General features: G+C 38.0%; 1 protein-coding gene across 2 annotated transcripts in view; it reads right to left on the minus strand.

Moving 5' to 3' along the window:
• Window positions 1-25,434, minus strand: part of gmds (GDP-mannose 4,6-dehydratase) — a 71,790-nt gene that overhangs the window by 25,544 nt on the left and 20,812 nt on the right. For both annotated transcript variants that reach the window (XM_007258179.4, XM_007258178.4), the window contains 3 exons: window positions 20,059-20,251; window positions 19,818-19,922; window positions 14,607-14,734 (listed from right to left, as the gene is read on the minus strand). In XM_007258179.4, the coding sequence (XP_007258241.2) occupies window positions 14,607-14,734; window positions 19,818-19,922; window positions 20,059-20,251 (426 nt within the window). The remainder of the gene's footprint in view (window positions 1-14,606; window positions 14,735-19,817; window positions 19,923-20,058; window positions 20,252-25,434) is intronic.

Raw genomic sequence — 25,434 nt, forward strand, 5'->3', positions numbered from 1 at the left:
CATCCATTCAAACTGCGGCTTATTTATACACCCTTCCATCATACACTCCACATCATGAGCCGCGCATTCCATGACAGAAATACACATGTCAAAGCCCTGCTTCTAATAAAATGCAGTACTGGACTGCAGGAATTTCGGGACACTGTCCAAGCCAAGCTGTTTATGCGATCGTGTGTCTGTGTGCGTGTGTAAAAATGGACTAATCAGCCTCATTAAGGATGGGGGTCTGGCAGCCTGGCACATGACCCAGAGCAGTGGGATACATATGCACGTGTGTGTGTGTGTGTGTGTGTGTGTATGTGTGTGTGTGTGTATGTGTGTGTGTGTGTAAGTGTGTGTGAGACAGAAGCAGACACAGACAAACAGCAGGGAAGAGAGACAGAGAGTGTGTGTGCACAAGTTGGTCATATTATGCATAATAAAATATAGGTAATCAAAAACCATGGAATTTTAATGCTGGCAGGTAAAAAAGCTCATACGTTTCTCTCACACACACATACACACAACTTGTATGGATTGACTGTGAGCTTAAAGGTGCTGAAGGCTGCACTGCAGGGGACACACACGTGCACACACACACACACACACACACACACACACACACACACACACACACACACACACACACACACACACACACACACACACACACACACACACACACACACACAGACACACACACACAGACACACACACTGCTGAACTTCATTCATCTCATCCTAATCCCAAATACACCTTACTGCATATAAGCCAATGAGACCGTCTGTGTATTCACAGGGAAAAAGGAAGAAAAAAGAAAAAGAAAAAGGGGAAGAGTTTGAATTTTACTTGAGGGTAATTATTTTTTTAAAAAGACAGTGGAACTCAGATAGAGAGAGACAGAAAGTATGTGTGTGTGACTAAAAAAAGCGAAGGAGAGAGAGAGAGAAAGAAAAAGAGAGATGTTGGTTTCAGGTGTGTACAGCTATTGTATGCAGGTAGAGTGAGGGTGGTTCCTGCTTAACATTCTCAAATCTCCTCATAAAAGAGAGAGAAAACAAACACACGTCACCAACTCACCCAGCCTCACACACTCATACACTACCCCTCTCTCTCTCTGTCTATCACACACACACAACAAAGCTGTGTTATCTGAGGAATAAGGAAGCGCACTAATGCTTGTATCAGTATGGGGATTGGCTGGAGGTGCTAGAAGGAAAAGAGCTATGTGAAGAATGTGCTGTTTTGATAAGATAACAGTTAAGATGGCTGCCAAAGCAAAGCTGGCAACCTGCATGTCTGTTTTCTAATTCAGACTTCATTTCACAAGCAGATTTAATTAAATTGAGGTTGAGTCAGATGAAAAAGAGTGAAGGAGAAAAGAGAGAGGAAAATAAAAAAAGACACGAATCTGGGCTGATTTATTTTAACCATGCAGTGTGAACATAGATAAAGCCTAGTAAGTGAAACTGACTTTGCATAGCTGATAGTTGGACCATGTATTATTTAATTGGTTGATGTCACTAACTGGGAACTTAACAGGTGTTATATTTAATATAAATAATTTCTTTGTTTGTGACTGGGTTCTGTTTTGAAGCTTTTTTCCCAAATGTCGTGTTTCAGATGATTTATCTATATTATTCAGTTCAGACTAAACTCAGTGCTCTCTGCATAAACTGTGTCTAGAACGGGGCTATGGCTAAACAAACCTAAAGGGAAAACTATGACATTTAGAAATATGAGTCATTTCAGATGGTCATAACTAGCACTTTTGAAACTGTTGTCCTGCTGTGCTGGATTTTGCCCAGCGGTACATTTGGATTAAATTTCAGGGGTTTATAGGATGACAATGTTAGATCAATAAGTCAGGTTTAAGCTTAAATGTGGGTGATTCATTAAATAAGCATAATAATGTATTCATCTAGATATTTAGATATACAAGCCTTTTGTACGTGTCTCTGCATTCACAAGATATTTAACCTATTGTCATATATACCTTAATTTCTGTCACACTTTAAATCTTGCAGTTTTTTACATTGTGCCCAACTTCATGGTGAACAGACTAATAGAACATGCTCCAAAAATACTTTTAATTAAGACTGGACAATAATTTTATATGAATATATATAGTAAAAAAAAAATTATATTTTACAGGCTGAAGCTAATAAATATATTTTTCCAAATTTTGGCCATTTTGTCCAGCCTTACACGGAATTATTATATATATTTTTCCAAACTAACTTCCATTGAAGGGTAATAAGGTGTTTTATATGTACAGCAGCATTTGACCTATATTCTGTAGACCATACAAAACACCCTTACTCAAAATTTTGGCCATATTGTCCAGTCCTATGTGTTTTCTTTTTCAAACTAACTTCTGTTGAAGGTATAAAACGTTTTTTTTATATGTACAGCTGCATTTGATCTATATTCTTTTGACTATACAAAAAAAAACCTCCAGACACATTATCTTGTTTTCACACAAACTGTTATGAAACTATTCTATGTAACAGGGGTCCAACAATGCACCGAAAACACAGTTGTGTTTTCGTGTTGCAACACAGTCTTGCAACACTCTGCTCAGGTTCCAGCCCTCCCAGGCTCATTAATAGAGAGCAACAACATGCAACAACTGGATAAAGTCTGCATTTTAATTGACTTCAGTATATCAAATCACAAATTGAGTGCATCTCTAACCCTCTCAGTGTGTAAATCTCAGGCATCTGAGCTACATTACAGTCACCTTCCTGATCAATCACACCTCTGTGACAGGACACACACACAGAACATAAACAAACAGAGGTCACAGTACTAAAACACACACACACAGACCGAGCCACAGCGGAGCAACAATGTCAGACACAGACAGACAGTTTTGAGTTAGCAATATATGAAGCTATAATGAAATACATTTTTGTCATATTGGACACGAAGGCCCTGAAATCAGAATCACATGTTGCAATTTCTGTGAGCAGCTGAGGGAGACTATGATGTGTTCAAGCTGTGGGTAGGTGTATGTGACAGCGGAGAAAGACTGTGTGTGTGTGTGTGTACCGTGCGTGTGTGTGTGTGTGTGTGTGTGTGTGTGTGTGTGTTTGAATGAGGGGAGGGGGTCATTTCAAAACACCTGTATTGTATAAATTTTAAGCAAAACTAGCAGAGCAATACATCTCTAATAGCTGAGAGAGGGCAAGCTACTGTAGACAATTCTAACATGGTCCAGCTGTGTATGTGTGTGTGTCTCCCAGAGAGAGAGAGAGAACGAGAAAGAGAGAAAAAGAGAGAGAGAGAGAGAGAGAGAGAGAGAGAGAGAGAGAGAGAGAGAGAGAGAGAGAGAGAGAGAGATTCTGGCAAGCCCCTCATTGTTCGTGTCAGGTTCTGATTGCATTTGGCTAAAGCTGAAATGAGCAGATTGGTGCTTTGATTAAACAAAAAATAAGACTATTACAGTAACACCAAAGGCAACACTGTACATGCACATTTTATCATGCTCTCTCACTCACACACTCACGCACACACAGCATATTTTGATGTAAATAATGTAATATAAAAAGCCTTTTCTTTGCATGTATATTTCTAGACCACACACACAATCACACAAAGCATACCTCGACATATAAATTCAGGTCCAATCCTTTTAAAAGCCTGCACTTCCTGTAAAGACAGGAAGCAGGAAGCACTCATTCAGCCAGGCACTTAGTCTGTATTCATTTCCTGAGATTTTAACAGAGGAACCTTTCAAACCATTTAACAGTCTGTCTCACTCTTCAGGTTGCTACTGTGTTTAGGTTCTGAACTGATTACTGCTTCTCTTGTTGGGATGTACTGAGACCATTTTCTCTCTTTTGCTACCTATTCTGAATAAAGCACTTGTTTAATACTACTGTACAGTACTAAAAAAAGAAAATATATATATATATATATTTTAGTCTATATTTTTTTATAATTTAGTTTATATTTTAGTCTAGTTAGTTCATACAATTGTTTATATTATAAATCATCTAAAACACAGAAGCTTTGTTTTCCTGTCAAAATAAACACTATTTATCACCATGGCCGGTAGTTAATCAGCCTAGGAACATTTGGTATCTGAAGATGAACTACTTTTGTTTTTGTTTTTTTTACTGTTTTTAGCAAACAAAAAATTCACACTATTTGCATTTACCATGATATATCTACTAGAGACAGATTATATCTGTGCCGTATCATTTATTTCACTTTAGACCTGGATATATGAAGATATGTGGAGTGCATTATTAGTATCATGACATTCTGGATCATTGATTCTCTTACAAATCTGATGAAGTTTTGTAATTTTTAATATCTCAGTTAGGGGTGTGCCATATCATATCATATGCAATAATAAAATTTAATTTTCTTTTTGTTGCATTAGTGTATTCTTGAAAGGATTTTTTTGTCATATCACCAAGAGTATCGTTATCGCGAAAATACCATTAAATATCGTGATATTATTTTAGGGCCATATTGCCCACCCCTACTATCCATTCCATCTTTTTATCTGTCGTTTTGGGTCCAGAGCCTGCCCAGAATCATTGGGCGTGAGGCAGAAATACTCCTGGACAGGCCAACAGTCCATCATACCACACACATGCTTTTACTCAATTTTAGGGGCAATTCTGCATAGCCAATTCACAAACTGAGTGTATTTTTGGGAGCCAGGAGGAAACCAGAGTACCGAGAGGAAACCTGTGCAGACATGGGCGAGGACACACATTAAACTACTCAAAAACACAAGCAGGGATCGAATCCACACCCCAGGCCCCTGGAACTGTGTGACACATGCACTACTTACCCAATATACTGTTATATGCAAAAGAAAAGTATAACCCCCCCCCCCAAAAAGTGGAAAAACAACATTAATATACCTTTCAACATTCAGCTTTGAGAACAAGTTAATCATTATGTATGTCATGATGTAAAGTGATTAAAGCGAGTCAAACTGCACAGAGTGGTCAATGCAAGATCTAACAGGAAGGCTTTAGGACTTTCTAAGCATGGAAACCCAGAATTTGTTAGGAAAGCTAGTCCAATACGGTGAAGATTGCAACCATGACAAAAATGCATTAATAATTTATTTATAATAATATTCTCTTAACTTTACACTTAAATTATCTGATGGTTTACTGAGCACCCTAATGTTGTTCTAGTTTTGCTTTTAGCTAGAAATTACAGGTCTAGTTCAGTTTAATTAAGACAACACAATATAAGAACTATTTCTGTGTAATTAGTCTATTTAATTAAGGTCAGCATTAGAGCTGATATAAATCAAATGTATCTAAATAGTTTATCCCCATTCCCTTACATACAGTGAGTATGTGCATGTCTGTGTAGAAGAGAGTGATAGACAGGAAGAGTGAGTGAGGTGGGAGTATGTGGTGTTCTGTCCTAACCCCTGAAAAACAGGCAATCAGCAGCATGAGTAACTCTAAACCTTAAGTCTGCTTTAAACCATCAATAACCCGCACCACACATGGAAATCCCTAATAATTCCTGCTGCTTCAGCTATATGGGCGATTGAGTGACCAGTACAGGAAACAAGAGTGACCATTTACAACCAGGCGAGGATTACCACCTTCTGGGATAACTCTGGGTGGTCACAAGTTGCATCGAGAGTACCACACACACACACACACATATATACACACACAGGTCGCAGTAGTGAGTAGAGCAGCATTTGACCTATAGCCTCTAGACTCTAAAGGAGAAACTCCTGACCTATTATCCAATCCAACGCATCACTGCCCACATCTGGATGGCGTCTGTGTGTGCAGAGATGTTTAACAGCCTGGGTGTAGGTTTGTGACTGCTGAGTCATTAAGATGTTTAATGGTGAAAATGTTCCAGTTGTGTTGCGGTTAAACAAGAACGACCTTCATAGTCTTACACTGTGTGTGTCTTAGAAAGCAACACAGAAAGAAAAGACAGACATGTATGCACAGAGAAAAAAAGGGGTACTGACTCGTCTGATATGCCTGTATTTGTTATTTCTCCCCTTTAAGGGTAACATTAAAAAGCTCGAGACTAGCAGTGGTGCACCTGTGAAATGCGCCCCTGGGGAAACACAAGCTCCTCCAACTATTTCCCGGCCCTGAGGGAGGGGTAAAACAAAACCAGATGGAGAGAGGATTGGCCAGGTCAGATGGGGTTGGGAAAGGATGGAGAAACAGAGCGTGAGTGTGTGTGTGTGCACAAGTGTGGGTGAGCTTGTAGGTTGAGTTCATCATGTTCTCTTTCAGACTAATTTATTATGGCATTATAAGACCCATAAGATTTGCCGACTTGCAGTGCGCACACACACCCCCCACACATACAGAAAAATACAAAGGCTTTCAAAGGCAAAAAATTAATGATACCCTTTTTATTTTCATGTTTTAACACTCCCTTTAGTAAATATCACAGCATGTACACGCTTCTGAGTTTCTCAATTCTTGTTTGAAGGATTTTTACCCATTTGTCCTTGCAAAAGGCTTTTAGTTCTATGAGATTCTTGAGTTGTCTTGCAAGCAGTGCCCTTTGTCAGTCCACAGATTTAAAAACTTGTGCCAGTGGCTGCAACACAACCTTGAGGCATAATAGATCCACCATTTGTGGGCATCAAGAACCATATTTTTCGCACTTAAAATTCTTATTCGTAAGAAGCACTTAAAATTTTTAAATTTACCCAATTCACCCTTGGAAAAAATAATGGAATTCTAAGCTTACTGTAAATAAACAGAAGCTCTTTTTTCAGGAGAGAAATCTGTGTAGATTAACATCCAGCGCTCATTTGACTTTGAAAAAAAAATATTTTTATTTTTTTAAGAATTATAGTTTTGTTTACTTAGGTGCTTCCCCAGCTTTCCCATTAGAAGGGAAACATGGCGACACCCTTTTTCACTTTAAGTAGGCATTCTTACTAGTGTCACTTAATGTGCTTTATAATTCGGTGCACCTTATGTATGAAAATATACCAGAAAGTAGACGTTCATTGAAAGAACACCTTATAATATGGTGTGCCTTATAGTCTAAAAAATACTGTATGTGTTATGTGTTATGAGTGCTAGGCAGCTGCTTAGAGGAGCCTGGGGTTGCTGATTGCTGGAACATGGATTTAGGATTTTTTTATTAAGCACACAAAGCTGAAAAGTGAAATCACTTGGCATTTTAAACAATGATTGTGGATACCTTTGTTATAACACTGTGTGATAAAAAATAAATAAATAAATAATATTCATAACATTTAAAAGTAATTTAAGTTCAACTGTGCAGCTCAGTTTTCAATATTTGGATCAGGGTATGGAAGCAAATTGTTAATGGTCAGCTATGGCTGTGAGTTACAGCTTTTTAATTGAATGCATTACTAATATGCAAAGCAATCTATTTAAACAGTAGTCACAGAATTGTGTGAGTGTGGGATTTTTTTAATTTCCATGTATCTTTCATGTATTCCAATATATCTTACTGTTATAAAAATTTAAAAGTGGGAAAATGTAATTAAAGAGCTGTAAATAAATATTTGTTAAGCAAAGCAAGTTAGCTAAACTAGCTAGATTAATAATATAATAAATTAAGACTCAAAATAAGCATTCAAAATGATAATTATACATTCTAAACTTAACCTCTGAACACCCAAAAATGTTTATCCTGTCAGGTAAAAATTCAGCTCTTGGTTTCCCTATACCACCAGGCCATTTCATCCCTAAAAATGTATGGAAACAAGTACACACACAGAGAACACTAGGGTGCTGAGCGATAAGGCAGAAAAATATGGTCCCAAGAGCCTTTAGTGAAAACATGCCAGTTAAACGCGTGTACTGGTCCATTACATGCAGTGGATGAGAAGCTAAAAAAGTCATTAAGTCACTTATCACCTACCCTGCCTCACATACACATACACACATTCACAAAAGGGCTGTTACATTTAGCTGTCGTCATTGCCGGCATTATTTTGTGTTGCTCAAGCAAGTGCACTGACAGACAGATGGAGGGAGAGGACACTGCCCATATCTCCACACACATATACGCACACATACACACCCCTGCATAGTGGTCCATTTGGCTTTCCCCCCTCATGCTTTTCCTATCTACTCATCCTCTCTCATTCTCTGCCAGCTGTCTGTGTTCACACAGGTTCTGAACCTTTAGACATGGTGTAGAGGCAAACATGCTCCACAGTCACTAGGCAACATTATTCTCTGCTATGCCTAAAGGCTGTCATCATCCAGATTACAACTGATGATCCACAGCCTCGTACAGAACTTTCACACAATCACACACACAGGGCTCGCTCAGCGCTGCTTTACGATGACTGATCAGCATGAAGTCACTGAGAGATTTCACACACATTTGCTTATTGTGCACACACACACACACACACACACACAAACAGTACTCTATTTCATTCCTGCTTAAAGTACCAGAAAATTTCTCTTTGATACAGCATATTGCTGTACACACACACACACACAATACTGATTAAATCAGTCTGTCATGGGTCTGTTTCAAAAAGAAAATAGTCCATGCTCAACAGCCTCAAGGGCTAAAAGCAAACAAAAATAATTTAAAGGAAGGTTAGGAGCACAACACTAATGACACATTAAAAAGTTAAAAAGTATGTCATTGTTTTCCACACTGAACAGCTGTTGAAACTGGTCCAGTAATTCCCCATGAATAATTTAAAAGTGATGTAAAACTCTGAACGTATGTTAGAACAGGTATGGTAAATGTATAAATAAATAATGAAACCAGGTGAACCTGAGGTCCGTGGTAGGCTTAGACCCGAGACTTCCAGCAGGATGGAGACAGAGCCAAGCTTAGAAAAGGGAGGAGTGAACGAGTGAGAGGACAGAGAGAAAGTGTGAGTGAGTGTGTGTAAGCATGAATAATTTATGAGTGGAAAAAAATGATTGATGTGGGATATTTCATTTCCCGTAAGCACACACATACACACGCATGCACACTAAAGCACACACATACACACATGCCAGAAGCCTCCATGACTTCAAAGGGTGCGGTCTGGACTTCCTCTTGGCCTCCAATGGACAAACAGGGTCTTTTTCAGAGTCAAACCAAAACTCAAACACACACATACAAAACATTCAAACATTCAAAAAGCCCACTCATACACACCTGCGGTGCTGCTCTGAGGTACAGAGGCTTATTTTCAGGTTGTTTTCAAGTGACTGTGTCTGGGAAGCTCTGTGAGAATGTGTAGTTCATGTATTTCTTTAATTCAAAAATAACCTCCATAAAGGCTTTTTTGTGTCAGGGTGACGATGATGAATACTGTGATTTATTATCTCTAGAGGACAGATTCAAGCAACATTTTGAGTCATGTTTAATCCTTTCCAAACCATTATTCCACAACAAGCAAATAAAGACTGCAAACAATGTTCACAACCCGTTAACATGGTTTACTTTTGGTAAGCTAATGTTATATGGCAGAAAATGTGTTCTGTGGGCCAGTAACAGTGCGCTGTGGTTTTTACTGCTGCTTTCCCGTATTTCTGGAAACATTACTGAACTGAGGCCAGAGAGTGAACAGCTCACAGACTTTAACAGTTTAAAGACAGATCTGGTGACTAGTACAGCGTTCTTCTGCATCAGCAGTCGGCTCTGTAACACATGAATGACACATGGGTCAGAAAAATAGACTAAATCTTCCTGAGTCTGTCTCCTTGCATTGAGCACACTGGCCAGTGTTCAGCCTCACTCACAAGATAATACACTGCCCACTAGAGTGAGTAATGGTTACTTTTACAGTTGGGAGGTTAACTAAATTAATTGCATTTTTCAAACTGCTGTTTTAATGTGATTTTTTTAAATGGGATAATCAAAAATGTATATATTTACATACAGTTGATCTCAGTAGAAAGGCTTGTGCTGATATCAGTAATCTGTAAAGAAGTCTCGTAAGAGGCAGTGTTTTTTTTTTTTTTTACACTTTTTCTCAACTGAAATATAAGAAGGTTCTTTGTAATATAAACTGCTTGCTACTCTATAGAAATAATTATACTTGTTTTATTTATTTTTTTTGTTTTGACTCCCTTTATCGGCCTGTTTGTTACTATTTTACTACAATCAAATAGTAATCATTTATTTATTCTATTTTTTTTTTATTCAGCAATAGTTACTATATATGAGTGAATCATTTCACCATGACCATAATTTGCTTTGATAGCAGTACAAATGTTTATTTATTTATTTATTTTACATGTGTACAGAATTGAGAACTAATAGTGAATAACACAATACAATACACCATACTGCACTATTATACACTTATTATTATAAAATAAGATATTATTGTATTCATAACCCCTGCTGGTCTGAAGTGAATTGTGGTCTAGACTGAAACCCTAGCGCTGAAGAACTCTATATTATAAGATATCTTCATTATCTACTGTAGTTAATGATATACAATACATAAGCAATCAGTAGATCAGGTGACACAAATTTTGAGTAATCCTCCTGATACCCCACTGTCAAGTATGGTAGTGAGAGGTCGCCACAAACCAGACACATTTATATAGATTTACTGCGTTTGGTATATAAGTTACAAAAAGACAAAGCCTGCACACTGAATACTGCAGTTGTCAGCAAAATATGTATCTACACAGAGTGATGAAGTGAGAGAGAAGGACTGTGTGAGAGAGAGAGACGGGGAGTGTGTAACCTCTCTGTAATGAAAGACTCAGTTTACTGATGAAGCAAAAGAAATATAAAGTGAAGAGAGCAGAGCGATGTAGAAGACGGTTTGTATCCTGACGAGGAGAGACAAAGTGAAAGGTGGCCCTGCGGTCAGCCAGGTTTGACACTGCGTGTGAGACGAAAAGAGCCAGAGCATAAATCCACGTCACTCGCTCCTGTCTTGCTCTGTTTCTATCACCAGGGCTATTTTTCCCCTATTCCTCTGTACTTTCCCCTCCGTCTCCCTCTCCCTCCCTCCCTCATCCCAGTGTGATACTCGGAAAGTTGAGGATTCTGGTTACAGAGGGCATGTGAAGAGAGGAGAGAAAAACAGAAAGAGAGAAATGAGAGCATGTGCTTTCATCCTCAGCACAGCAGGGAAGAGCTCAACCTTGTCAATCCCAGGGATAGCAGCTGCCACACACACACAAACACATAAATACACACACAAAGTCTAGAGTAACTAAATCTTTTTTGAAACACGTACCAATGAACTTACTGACACACCTGATTCAACTCAACAACTAATGATCAGACCCTGGTTGAGATGGTACAGATGCGTCAGAGCAAATAAAACCTTTAACTGTGGCTGTTTGACTGGAATCTTCCCTCATTACGCATTTACTATGGAGAGAAGATCAAAGTGGAACACTGCATTTACAAATAATTATACTCATTTATTAACATTTATACTAATTTGGTACAATGAAATGTTTCTTGTTCCCTATGCCTGCTTATAAAGTTGTCCTCAGAGTGCAGGGAAGGCAATGGCATTCCTGGACAACAGCAGCATCTTAAAAGCCAGAGCTCTAACTACTGAGCCACACTAATCAGTAAAACAAACAAACAACCAATATACAGGCACATCTAGTATATCGATACTGTCGGACAAAGACATAACTTTGAATGTAAGTCAATGTAAAAAAAAATAAATAAAAAGTATTGGTGCATTGTTGCACAGTTTTGGCTGTGGTCTAAATGGATCGCCATTTACATTTCAGGGCACTTTAAACTCCCACAATGCACATGTAATTTACAGTAAACATCGTAGCTCTCTACCTCCTTAATGTGGACCAGAATGTATTGGGAGTCTCATAACATAATCAAGCAAACAAACTGAAGGCAACATATATGCTTATGCTTTTTAAATGCTTATGTTTATTAAAATGTAAAATTTCTAGCAGGTCCAAATTACTGAGCTTAAAGATCTCTCAAACCAGAGGACAAGACAGTAGACACACACACACACACACACACACGAAGATTAAGGTGGCCTCAACTTGCAGCTGTGTTTATTTCCCTGCTGGAAGCCAACCACTGGAGTTTAAACCCCCAAAGCCCACCAAACCAGCCCCTCCAACCCTTCACCCGTTAAAACAGCAAGCTCCATACACCACACACGCACATTCTCAAGCACGACACACACAGACACACACGGACACACACGGACACACACTGACACACACTGACACACACGGACACACACGGACACACACGGACACACACGGACACACACGGACACACACATAAAAATTCCCTTTTTTAAAAAAAAAAAGAAAAAATATTGATTATACAGTTCTACTTAAATCCTAAAAGAGACAAAGGATTACTTAAAATCTGATCTGAGTTGTCCATTTTAACAAAGCTTAAATGCAGTCACCACAAAACATGCATAAATGTCAACTGATTCATACAGTGTGAAATTGATACTTATAACCCGCTGTACCACACCTTAAATGCTTTTTAACAGCAAGGTGGTCTTGTTAGTTCTGTTAAAGTAAGAAATGGTACAACGTAAACAAAAAATAAGCTACATGATTTCACTACTGTGGTGAATTGTCAAAGTATTGAAGAGCAAAAAGAATCAAACTTCACCTTATAACAACTAATGAACGCCAAATGCTAAATCATTTAGATTATTCTCTGGTTAACCATGTTCTTTCTAAAAATGTCTGAATCAGCAAGTATTAGCTAAGGTTTTTCAGGTTTCCCACATAACAGTCCTGGGTTATGAGACTTAAATCTAAGGAAGAAAATAAAATAAGGACTTTGTAAACTTTATTGCTTGGGCCGTTTAATTGCGAGTGTCCGTGTGATGGAGGATTTGACAAATTCAAAAATGTTCAGCTTTCAAAGAGCTTAATGCTCCATACAAACAGGGACCAATCAAAACTATAACCAGGTTCAAGAGTTTAGACAAACACACTACATGCTCCAGGTCCTCACCCACCACACACACACACACACACACACACACACACACACACACACACACACACTCCTCGTGCAGCAGTCACCAGGGTTAGACTGGGCTCACTTGTTGTAGTTGCTGGTTTGACAGTAATGACTCCATTTTTCTCTGCTGCTATTTTAGAGCTCAGTGACTCAGAGGACTTCATACGTCTCACAGAGAGCCACACTCAGTACAGAACACCTCAATTTTCCTAAATGCCTTCCATACCTCCCACACAGCTAGTGCTCAAAAGCCCAGCTTTCAGATCCACGCCATTCAGTGTAACCACTGTGTAACCAGAGACACAGGCAGTGAAGTCAAACAACTTGTTTTAAAATCATACTAAACTTATACTCTTAAAAATAAGGGTGATTTAAATGGTTCTTTAAGGGAGGCCATAGAAGAACCTGAAGTAAAGTTCTTTTACCAATATAATGGTTCTCCCCACATCTTACTTTGAACATTGGGCCGTATTGGCAAACTGAGATTTAATCAGTTTGCAAGATCAATGAGGTCCCTCATTGTATGAGCTGTGAACAATTGTGTTGTAAAAAAAAAACATCATTAATCTGATGTAGACTTTTTGTTAGGACTTTTCTCAAGAACAATTTTAAGAAAATCCTTTGAAAGATATAGGTGAAGGAAGCTCACAAGTCTTTATGAAACCAACAGTGCTCCTTTAAAAACTAAAGAGACTAATATAACAGGGCTAAAGAGACAAACACATTTTGCTATTTCTTCATTGTAAACCAAACAGGTCTTTAAAAAAGAAGCAAGAGGCATTTACATCTGCATAATGTAGGCATAGTGTAGACCAAATGTGTTTACAAATTATGTTTTTTAAGGTTTGGGCAGGTTTACAGTATATCATAGTATTTATTTATTAATTTATTTTGAATAACTGGGACTTTATGCAGGTTAATGGTGAACAATGTGTTTAAGCATACAAAAAACACTTATTTTATTATGTATGTAATGAAGCCTTTGAGTACTATAGAGTTTGCTTGTCCCCACAAAATGACAGTACATGATGGAATCAGGGTGCTTGAAACATTTGCCTAGAATAAACAGTAAAACTAACTGTAAAAAAAAGACTAATTTATTGAATTAATCGAATCGATTTTTTAAAATAAAAACCTATTAGAAAGAGTATTTAAATCAAATTTAAACGTGTCAGCACCACATTCTCTTTGTAAATTAAAAAAAAAAGTTTATGAAAGCTGAACTGTAAGAGTGTCAGAGTGTGTGTTTGTGTGTGTGTCTGTATGCACATGTGAGAAGATAGTGAATTGTTAGAAAAGCCTTGTTCGAGTTTGATGGGGCTGTGGATGAGGTGTCTCAGATCCACTGTTTGAGAGTTCACCTTTAGTGTCCATACTCTTCACCTTGAGTCCTGAATCCCTTTTTAGTATTTTTCCTCAAAGAGGGCAAAAGCAAAAACAGCCTGGAGGTTTTTAGGGATTGTGTATGTGCATGCTATCCGACTTTTTTTACAAACACAATGCTGAGTGTCTAAATGATACAGCGCTACATTTTATTCTGCTGTTATGTTGTTAAATAAAATAAATATAAAACATATAACATAGGACCAATTTTAAACAGTATACCAAACATCTGTCATAGCACCCAGAACGAGTACTAATAAAAACAAACAAGAGTTCATCAAGATGGAAAGAAGGAGAAGAAAGAAAGAGAGAGAGAGTACCTCCACATAGTCTTTGGCATGTCCCCAGTCTCTCATGGAGTCTAGATTACCCAGGTTGAAGCACTGCAACTGGCCAAGATGGATCTTTGCCACTGAGCGACTGATTTTCCTGGTCACAAAGTTAGACCCTGTGAAACAAAAACAGACACAAAGGTTTATATTCAGCCCTTACTGCTGGTAATGAATACAGGTGTTACTTACATATGAGTATCTGACATATTTCAGCTTTGTTCTGAAAAGCTGAAACATTTTTCAGATTTGTGTATCTTGTCTGTCTGTCTGTCGGTCTGTCTTTCCTTTTCTATCTCATCACTGTTCCTCCATTTCCTGATGTACAATGTCACTTAAAATCTTGAAGCCAAAATAAATCCAGCACCATGTCAGTCAGTCAGTTAGTCACACACAAACACACACACACACACACACACACACAAAATGAAAGTCTTGTCTAGTCCGTGGACCACCCCGGAGGCATGGAGAGCCAGGCCAAAGTCCTGCAAAGCTGCCAAAGAAACACACACACTTGATCTGTGGGAAACCTTGGATGTCTAAAGACCTGCTGGGCTGAGCTGCATTTAAAAGCAGACAGAGGTTGGAGTTTTAAAATGCTGTAACTCCACTCCACCACAGCTGCCTGTCTGTAATAGAGGAGGCTCAGGTTAGGGTTGCACCCTCATTAAATAAGTCCAGTTATATACTCAATAAGCACTAAGCCACTGTGCGAATGTAACTTCCTGTAAATGCTGCTCATTATATATCACTTGAGGACACTAGGACTGGCCAATATATTTTGAATATCAATGTACTCAAACCAAATTTATATAAGACATAAAAAAGACCTTATGGTAATATCATGCCTAACACACACACACATTACCGACTGTGTGCTGCTATTTATTGCCAACAAGAATGAGACGGGGTCATTTTGTGAAAATGATTTCGTTTCTAAAGGGATGACACTCAAAAGAGTACAGACTTGAGCCTTATTAGTTTCTCATGGTGTCCTGGGGTAATTTTCTCTTTTATAGGGGGGGTGGGTCCTCTGTGATTTTATTCCTGTCCAAAACGACCATGTACATGTTTTTCTCAGATGTGCTCTGAATGGAGGAAATGGAGAAGATACTGAACAAGATGTCTAAAAAAGTCACTGGTCCTCCTGTTCTCAAAACTGCAAGCCGGACGAAAAAGTTTAATCACTGAGTAGAAGTGTTCAATATTTTTCACAGACGTCCCCCTGAGAAACTAATCCCGTCCAGATAGGGCTTTAGAAATTAAATGTTTAACATCTTAATTTGCAGTTTGCTGAGGCTACAGAGGCTACTGATTTATGCTTATTGTACGTAGCCCTACAGTTAGATATGCATTATTTAAATGTCCAGCATCTTGTGTTCTGGTGTTACAACACCAAGAAAGACCCCACTAAAAGTCTCTAAAAGTCAGACTATGGGATTGTGTGCCATGTTTGGGTCATTTTTTAGGTACAACATAAAGTTTGGGTTACAGTTTTGCTTTAAGAAAAAGGTTTGGGTTTAATTTGAAACTCATTTATCAGTAGCAGCTAGGTCTGATAAGATCAGGTTTCAAACTAGTGTGTATTGGTCAGGTTCAAGTTTCCACTTTTATGGCAGTTCTATTCACTTTCACTTGTTACTGTTCTTTTTCAAGTAGGTAGAACAAAATGCTTGTAAAGGTAGAAATACATTGAATATTAGGCAACCCAAATTATTTGGCTGAAAAATGGTAAAAGCAGTTTGGAGTTTGGCTAGAAACTAATGAAAAATAATACAGAATAAGGACTAATTTATTTTAGGTCATACCGTGGTTTGTTGGCATGTCTGTTGGAATGGTAAAATGCTTTCAGTTGTTTTCAGTAAATATTTTAACACTGTTTTTTTTATTATTATTTAAGCAAAATGAATGAAAACCTTCTTTGGTATTCAATTTTGGTTTTGGCTAAAATCATTTCGATGCATCTCTTTACAATAATTTATTTATACATGCGAATTTCTGTGAAAGTATGATGTATGATGAGTATGGGTGGGCAATATGGCCATAAAATAATATCATAATATTTCATGTTTTTTCAAGATGAGGATACTTTTGGCGATATGAGAAAACATTGAATGAAAAAAAATATTTCAAGAATACACTATTGCAACAAAACTGAAATAAAATTGTCATGTCTTTGAAGTGCATTAAACTAATAATGTACTTCAAATATCTCCATATCCAGGGTTAAAGTAAAATAAATAATACTAGACAGACATAACCTGTCTCTGGTAGATATATGATAGGAAAAAAGAACAGTGTGAATTTTTCTTTTGCCAAAAACAGCAAAAAGTAGAACTCTGATGTGATAATTAGGGGTGGGTAATATGGCACAATATTTCAGGGTATAATATCAATCACGATATTCAAAAATGTTGGCAATATTATTGTGTACAAAACAAAATGGCACACCCCTAATGATAAGTATGATGCTAAGCATTTCAGTGCATATCAACAGTGTCCCTGTCTTTAATATGATACTTCAAACATACCTAAAACCTCACCTGCCAGTGTACGCACGCTAGGGTGCACACACAAAGAAACACAGTGAGTGAGTCTCAGCGGCCTCTGCTTCTGCTCGACAACACTCCATTACAAAAGCCTCCTTCTATACGTGCTCACAGCCAGGTGTGTGAGCCTGGCATCAGAACCACATTTGGAAAAGGAGGGCAGTAAATACTGGAATTACTCAAACCGTTGCAGGAAAACCGCACTGGGGACCAGTAGATCAGATTTCTTCTCACATTTTTAGCGACTGGCCCGCAATAATGGATTAGCTGTGTGCCATGTTAGCGTGTGTTTGAAAGGCCACGACGGGCCGTCTCCACACACTGGCTCGTGTTTCCAGTTTGAGTGTAATTATGGCATCTCGCTGCAGGCAGAGGGGAGTCGTGAAGAGAAGCAGAGTCGCGGGGAGCTGACCGCAGCTCGGTCTCCGCCTGGCCTCCGCCTGGCCTCCGCCTGGCCAATGCAGCCCTGCTCAGGGGCACTCGTTCAACATGAGTAAGCTAAAAAAATAAAAGTTAAGAAATGATAAATTCAGAAAAAAACAGGCCCTCTGCAGGTGTGTGTTTTTCCATTCCTCAACACTGAATATTAATGAGTTTTGTTATACTCCTTTCAACTGTCATTAACACCCAGGTCAAACAAATACAGAGGGAGGCACTGGCTAGTGATATTTAGTCTACTTTTCCAGCTAGACAGTGTGTGTGCTCGCACAAGAATGTGACGAGAGACATTTCAATTTGAACACTAAAGATGCATCTCTGTCAGTCAACTTCTTTGTTGCTGTGGCAACAGTGTTAACACAAACACAGGTGTGTGAGGTGGAGAGGTGAGGTACGTGTTTAGCTTTGTGTGAGGAGGACAGGTGAGAAGTCCAACAACACACTCACACAGGTGCCGTCTTCTTCACCTAAAGAGCTTTATACTCTCAAGTGTTCTTTCATCAAAACAAGGAAGACATGAGACAAGAAAGACTGGGAAAACAGTTTTAAACCTGACACACTCACACACACACCTTTTACTATATGTCCACCATCATTGATTTTTAACCTTAACCCTATTCAGTCCATACATGAACCCAAACCCCATACCTATCCTTCAGCTAAAATGAACCCTAAATGTAACCTCAGTTACTTATTCATAAACCAAACTCAAAACCTCAGCAACCTACACTTACACCTCAAAATCTAATGCTACATTTTACTTTAGTAACCTACATCTAACCAAAAAACTAAAAAAACTTACCCTAATCCACAGTAGCCTAGAGCTAAAACAAATGAATTTTAGCATTCAGTATTTCATACCTAAACCTAAGCTTAAAAGAATCTTCACTAACCTACACCGAGACATAACCTTAACCATTAGTAACCTACACCTACATCTACTGTAAACATAACCTCATTATTATAGAGCTAAAACCTAAACGTTCTCCTACCTCAGTATCCTACACTTAAACATAACACTGTCATTGTGAGAACATCTGCTTCTCACAGAGACTGCTATAAAAAAACACACAAACACACACTCACAGACACACAAACACACACCTTTTCTCAGTGTCATCATTCCAACACTGAAGACATGAAAAATTTAAACATAGAAAAAATGCAAAACTGATTTACCTTTGACAGAGGTTTGAGCAACCACACACACACACGAACACACACACACACAATAAGTAAGATTCTCTGTTGCTGCTCACTACATGGTGGGTTTTTATGTGATTGTTTTCTTTCCAAATCCTATCTCTAGCCTGGACCAAGAGGAATGACTGTTTATTGTTGGAAGCGGAAGTGTGTTTACTGTTAAAGGGTGAAAAGACCCAGCAGAATTCCAAACGGAATTAACTCACCAGTCTGCTCCTGGAATCAGTGTCTGCCTCACCACGGACAGGAAATTAACCAAGCCTGATCCCTCCCTTAGGCCTAGACACACTTTCATTTTCTTTCCCCCTTTCTCTCTTTTAGTCTCTCATATACTTTCAGTGTCTGCGTATGTGCACTACTGTGTCCATCTGTCCACCTTTCTTTCAACTGTGCGTTCATGTGCCTGCTTAAATCTCATCTTTAAACTTTAAAAAATCTAATAGTGACCAAGAAAACACACACACACACACACACACACATCTGAGTATCTGTAGATTATGTACTGCACCGTAACACTTTTAAAATATCAGATTTACTGATAGGTACCAATAATAAACCATTAATCTAAAACAGATCTAAGGTTATAATTTTTTTGCTGCAGGGTCAAATGTCATTTCTGAAGTGTTTTTTTTTAGTAAACTCCATGCAATCATGCAAGTGGTGCTGACAGTATCATTTGTGTATTGTATTTAATAACACTAGCTGTCTGGATTTTCCTTGCTTGTGTGCCATATGGGTTTGGTTTATATGAAGAAAAATAAGCCTTCATAAATCTTCACTGGGTTTATGAAAATATCTGCGTAAACAGAACAAAATCCAGCTTTACAGAATACTATAGTTATTACATCAGTTCCTAAGTACACTTACAATATATAGAGGAATAGAAATATAGGAAAAAATATAGATTTCCTCTTTTAACACAACTGCAAAGCAAAAAAATATATATATATATTGACCACCATGCCCCAAATTGATTGTATATGTGTGTGCTGCCTGTGCCCCGTGTTCTTACCTCTGCGAGGGCTCTCGTGATTGAAAAGAATCCCATTCACAGCATAAAGATTATACGCCTCCCTGAAGTTCACCACTATCCAGTATGCATAGAGTTTAGCAGCACCTGAAATTGAGAGACACACTTTTTCAACTATTCTTCATATTTAAAAAATGTAATAGAATGATGTAAACCAAATACAAGGAGATAAGGTCTGACGTAAGCCCAGATAAGAGTATAAATCATGAACAAGTGTGCTAACCATAAGGTGAGCGGGGGTAGAAGGGAGTGGTCTCTTTCTGTGGAATCTCCTGCACTTTGCCATAGAGCTCGCTGGTGGAGGCCTGGTAAAACTTCACAGTGTCTGTTAACCCACAAGTCTTTATTGCGTCCAACAACCGTAGAGTACCCACGCCGTCAACATCAGCGGTGTATTCTGCCAGGTCGAAGGAGATCTGAAATAAACACACATAAAGCAATGATAATGATTTATTTATTATTTGGTGGATAATACTGTGTGTGGAGGGAGTATTCCAATAAATTATTAACTTCTTTAAATTTAGACACAGTCACATACACACACACACACACACGTGTGAGAATTTCAGATCCACTGCCAGATGAAAACAACAATGATGAAATAAGAGAAAATGAACATGAGGTAATACTGTTTTAAAAAAGACCATTTATCAACATTGACACACTCCTTTTAGAGTCACACCTACACACTTGTCACCAAGACAAAAGCATGTCTATGTAAGGCTACCACACCTCTGACAAACCCAGTAACAGACAGGTAATTATCACTACATGGAAAATAGTTTCAAATATTTTGGTGCGTAATGAGCTCTATACATCATTCACCACAAAAACAACAAATGAAAAATAAATAAAATATGTGCCTATTTTGTAAGTAGCCACACATGTAGTTTTATTTTTGTTTTAAGAAAGACTTTTAGAGAGAGGAGATAAACCTAGAGATAGTGTAAGAAAATGAATGAGAAGAGACAGAGAAAGAGACCTAGAGATATAGAGTGAGAGAATGATAGAGAGAGAGAAAATTACAGATAATTAAAATACAGATAATTGGATAAAGAAAGAATGAGGAGAGTAAAACCACAATAAAGTGAGAATTAAAGAAAGAAAGAGAACAAATGCATAACAGGGAGAAAGGAGGGGTGACATAATGCAAAAGCTCTCATAAAAAAACCGACCTCACCTTAAACTGATGCCATCTATGCAGCAAGGGGTTTATAGACCCATCAGCTGTGCTGTGCTGATTGCTGGGCACCTTAGCATAAAGCATTCTGAACTATCTAAACCTCTTCTAAAAGCCCTGCCACACACTGACATAGTTGAGTGGCTATGGGACTATACGATACACAAGCAATAACTATAAATAAACAAGAAATTTAAGTGACATTTCAGCTTTTCTAAAATATCAAGTCCACATTTTGAAAAATAAAAATGGCTTTTATATTGTTGTTAATATGATTCATTTATATGATCTATCCAGCTACAAAAAAAAAAATAAAAAATTGTGTTTCACAATAGCACAGAAAAGTGAGACACAGCAAATGAAAGCCATTAATCAAACCCAACAAATCTAGATACACAGCAGAGTGAGGCAGAGCTCTCTTTATGATTTCCAAATATTTGTAGGTGTTACTAAACTGATTTTCAGTAAAGAAAAGAGAATAGCCGGCTCTGGCTGATATTAACACGTCTCGAAGAAACAAGAACAATATATATTGAGATTTGTTACAATCAGTGAAACACTGTTTTCCCCTTTGTTTTCTTTCCAATTTGTACTGTCACAGCTAAAGTGGAGAAAATATTTGAGGCCTAGACTAAGGAAGAAAATGACACATTGCTGCAGTTCAGTTTAAGGCTACATCATGTTAATGCAGTCTGCTTAAAGCTCTGCTATCTCGTGTTCTGTATTCCTGGTCAGTTTTCTGTTGTATGAGAGGGGTCTAGTCAGTGATTTCTTGCGTGTGATTTTTCAATAGTTTTTGCTGACCTCAATAATGCCTATTTTGTTTTATTAGCAAGGAAAGTCCTAGTCCCAAATGTGCCATTATGTCTGCTTTTATTCATATTTTGTTTTATTTTATCAACCACCATTTTTTTCAAAAGCCAATCTCTCTGAACAGTCATAATTTTTTTAAGGGTGTAACTGCCATAGTATGCCAGTATTATTATTACTACTACATTAGTGACATGAAATAGACAATACTATCATTATTATATACATTAACAAAACATGTGATTAATTAATTATTAACATATGTTTAAATAAAGTATTTTTTGTGTTTGATACAGAAATAAAAAAAACATTCATGTCCTCCAAAATGGTTTATGTTTTCAAATCTGCTATGAAACATATTTTGCTATGTTTTTTTTTCTCAATAAAACACAAGCCAATCATCACTGTTCCCTCTTAATCTTAAAGTTAAAGGTGTATGTAGGGTTCAGAAGTCACGCAGAAGAAAACGCTCATAGGAGCAGTTTCCCAGACCAGAATTTAGCCTAGTCTTGGACTACACAGCATTTTGAAAGGAGATTTTTCAGTGGAAGAAAACTACAGTTTAAGACTAGACTTAAGCCCTGCCCGGGAAGCTGCCCCTGAAGTCTTTACTGAGCAGATCCGTGGTAACTTGGAGCTGTCAGTGGTGAGATTTATGCTGAACATGAGGAAAGCCCCTGTGCCCCCCGGCAAACACTCACACACTTTTCTTCCACTTCTACATCTGCTTCTCTCTCGCTCTTTATCTTCTCCCCGTCTCCCTCCCTCTACCGATACACTCCTCCACTCTTCAAGGATTCAACACGTCAGGAATGGAATTCATCAGACAATTAAATCTATACTTCATGTGACACTAACTTCTATCTCTCTATCCCTCACTCACAATCCCTCTTGCTCTCTTTTAGTCTCTCCCTCTCTCTCTCTAACTAGACACCTCACATCATCCTTCATTCTTCCTCTTCAGTATAAACGTACACATAAACATGGTAATGTGACGGCCTAAGGTAAGTATCTGCCCCTGGCATATGCCATACCAGTCAAACTACTAAATGTCATGAATTAAACATGCCACTGTGGGTTAATTTGGGAGAGTGTTGGATGATTTCATACACAGAGATGTTAGATAAGTCCATAGAGTACTGTTTAACATTAAACATGGTTGTGTGGGAAAAGTCAGGGGAGTATTGTTCAATGTTAAATGTGGTGGTGGGGGATAAGTCTGGAGACTGTTATATCATTTCTTGTGCCTTAAAACATGAACTTCAGTTTTATTATTATTATTATTATTATTATTATTATTATTATTATTATATAAGTGCATCATACTTCTAACAATAATAAAAAGCAGTTTATTCCCATAAACCTCCTGCAGTATAATTCTTAGGCTCCACATTCTCCCATCATGATTAAACCTACAAGCTAATGTCTGAGTGTGGTCAGAGGACAAAGAGACCACCTTCTGATTCCGATCTCTCTCTCACACACACATACACACAAACGTATGCTCTTGTTTTAGGTTAACTTAGTGTTGACAGCAGATAACTGCTTCCACATGTGAGTATCCCCCCCGAAACAGCACACCTCTCCCTCCTAAAGACACACACACAAGAAAACGGCATGTTGTGTCATCTCAGTTGGCAGGTGCTGTTAGGACTCTGAAGGAAAGAGTAGGGCTATTGTGTGGTTAACTGAATGTCAGAACAGTTAAGCGCATTCCAAACAATGACAACACACTGACAACCTGCAGCGCTGTGCCGAGACGTGCAACGCGGAACACGCAGGGAATTTACAGTGAAACAACGCAGTCGTTTCCCCCTGAGAAACGACTACCAAAAATCCACTATAGACTGCTAAGACATCTTGTCATGTGCTCATTATATGTACTGTATATGGGAAAAAAAAAAAAAAATCTGATGTAAGAAAGTAGCTTCTGTTTTCATTCAATGTGGAATAAAGTGCTGTACTAAAACCCAAAAACTACAAAACATATAAAGTAATGTATGCTGTGGTAATATTTGGAGACAGTATGACAAAAGTAGAAGTTTAATTTTTGTTCTTGATTCAGATGTTAAAGGCTTAAACCCTGAACCCCCAGCAGCTTCAGTCTGCGGCTGACTGAGTAAACTTGCTGTTTGTCTATAAAAAAAAAAAAAGTTAATTATCTGCAGAGTTTTTACTTCGCAAATGCTGAACAGCTACATGTAATGTCTGTAAATTCAGCATCCGAGGGGTGAACAGATTAACATCAGCAGTCTGTTAGCCTAGCTAGCACTGAACCAACAGCTGAATTCTGGTGTTGTAAAAGTATTAACTACAGACTGGAGTAAACTATAGTCATAATCCACATATCCTATAAAACCACAGGATCTACAAACACTAACCAGCACAAACACACCCATCTGTTATTAAAAAACAGCGATTAATTTAGTTCAGTTAGCATCGGCAGTTAGCAGTTAGCCATCACCATTAATATCTGCAGCCTGTTAGCCTCGCTAGCATCGGGCCGACAGCTGCCTGTTCGGCATTGTGAATGTAATAAGTATCTCAAGTACACTACAGCCATAATCCACATCGAATATCAAACCACAAATTCCACACACTCTAAGCAGCTCTAAAAAATCAATCTGTTATTAAAAATCAGTGATTAATTCAGAAATATTTAATTTACAGTTATAGTCGCCGGTTACAGCTATGTATCAAAGTAAAAGTCTCCTGTGCAACCAGTGCAAAAAATTAGTCTAGTCTATGTAGTCTATTTAATAAAAAATTAAATATTTAATTTGAAAGAAAACTATGTGCGTTTATATATAAGGTGTGTCAAATAAATGACTTTGAAATGCATTTACGTTAAATGCACTTGTGTATACTCTTCAAAGGGCTGTGTGGTCTGTTTTAGCCTCATTATTTGACCTTAATCATAGTACTAATATTAAACTAAAAGAGCTCTTTTATCGGTATTTCTATCGGTATCGGCAGTTTTATCGGATCAGAGCTGAAAAAAGTGGATCTTCCCATAATTAATTATAATCATATATCTGTATTATTAGCAACCAAAGTCCTAAAATACACATTGTGGAAGACATTTTCTCCAGAAAGCAAAAGCTCCTAGAGGGAGTGGATACGAGACAGGAATGTGTCAATTTACTCCCACCCAAAGCAACGAGGCAGACATTACTCTCTTCTACAACAGCTACTCTGAAATACTCAATCAAACGTGTATGCGTGCGTGGGGGGTGGTGCGATGGATATAAAGATAGAGGTGTAGAAAAAAAGGGAGAGAGAGAGAGAGAGAGAGAAAGAGAGAGAGAATGTGCATATATCTGTAAAGAATGTTGTGCTGTCAATCAAACAGCCTCAACAGTTCCAGAGCAGCTTGGTGCTGACGGACTATTAGACATCTTTCAACATCAAAAAGCCATTTTTAACTGCTGCAGTATGTTAGCAACACAGTCAACACTGGCCCATAAATCTATCACATCTGATAAAATCTAGAGGTGTGCTTCTGCCATTAGAAACCACCTAGCCCAAATTCTGGGGTTTTCCAATACCACTAAGTCTTCTAAGGTTTCAAGTGATCTACTGTGGTTATGCTTATTTATACAAATTTTA

This window comes from Astyanax mexicanus, chromosome 1, assembly GCF_023375975.1.
Source record: "Astyanax mexicanus isolate ESR-SI-001 chromosome 1, AstMex3_surface, whole genome shotgun sequence".
Classification (NCBI taxonomy): domain Eukaryota; kingdom Metazoa; phylum Chordata; class Actinopteri; order Characiformes; family Acestrorhamphidae; genus Astyanax; species Astyanax mexicanus.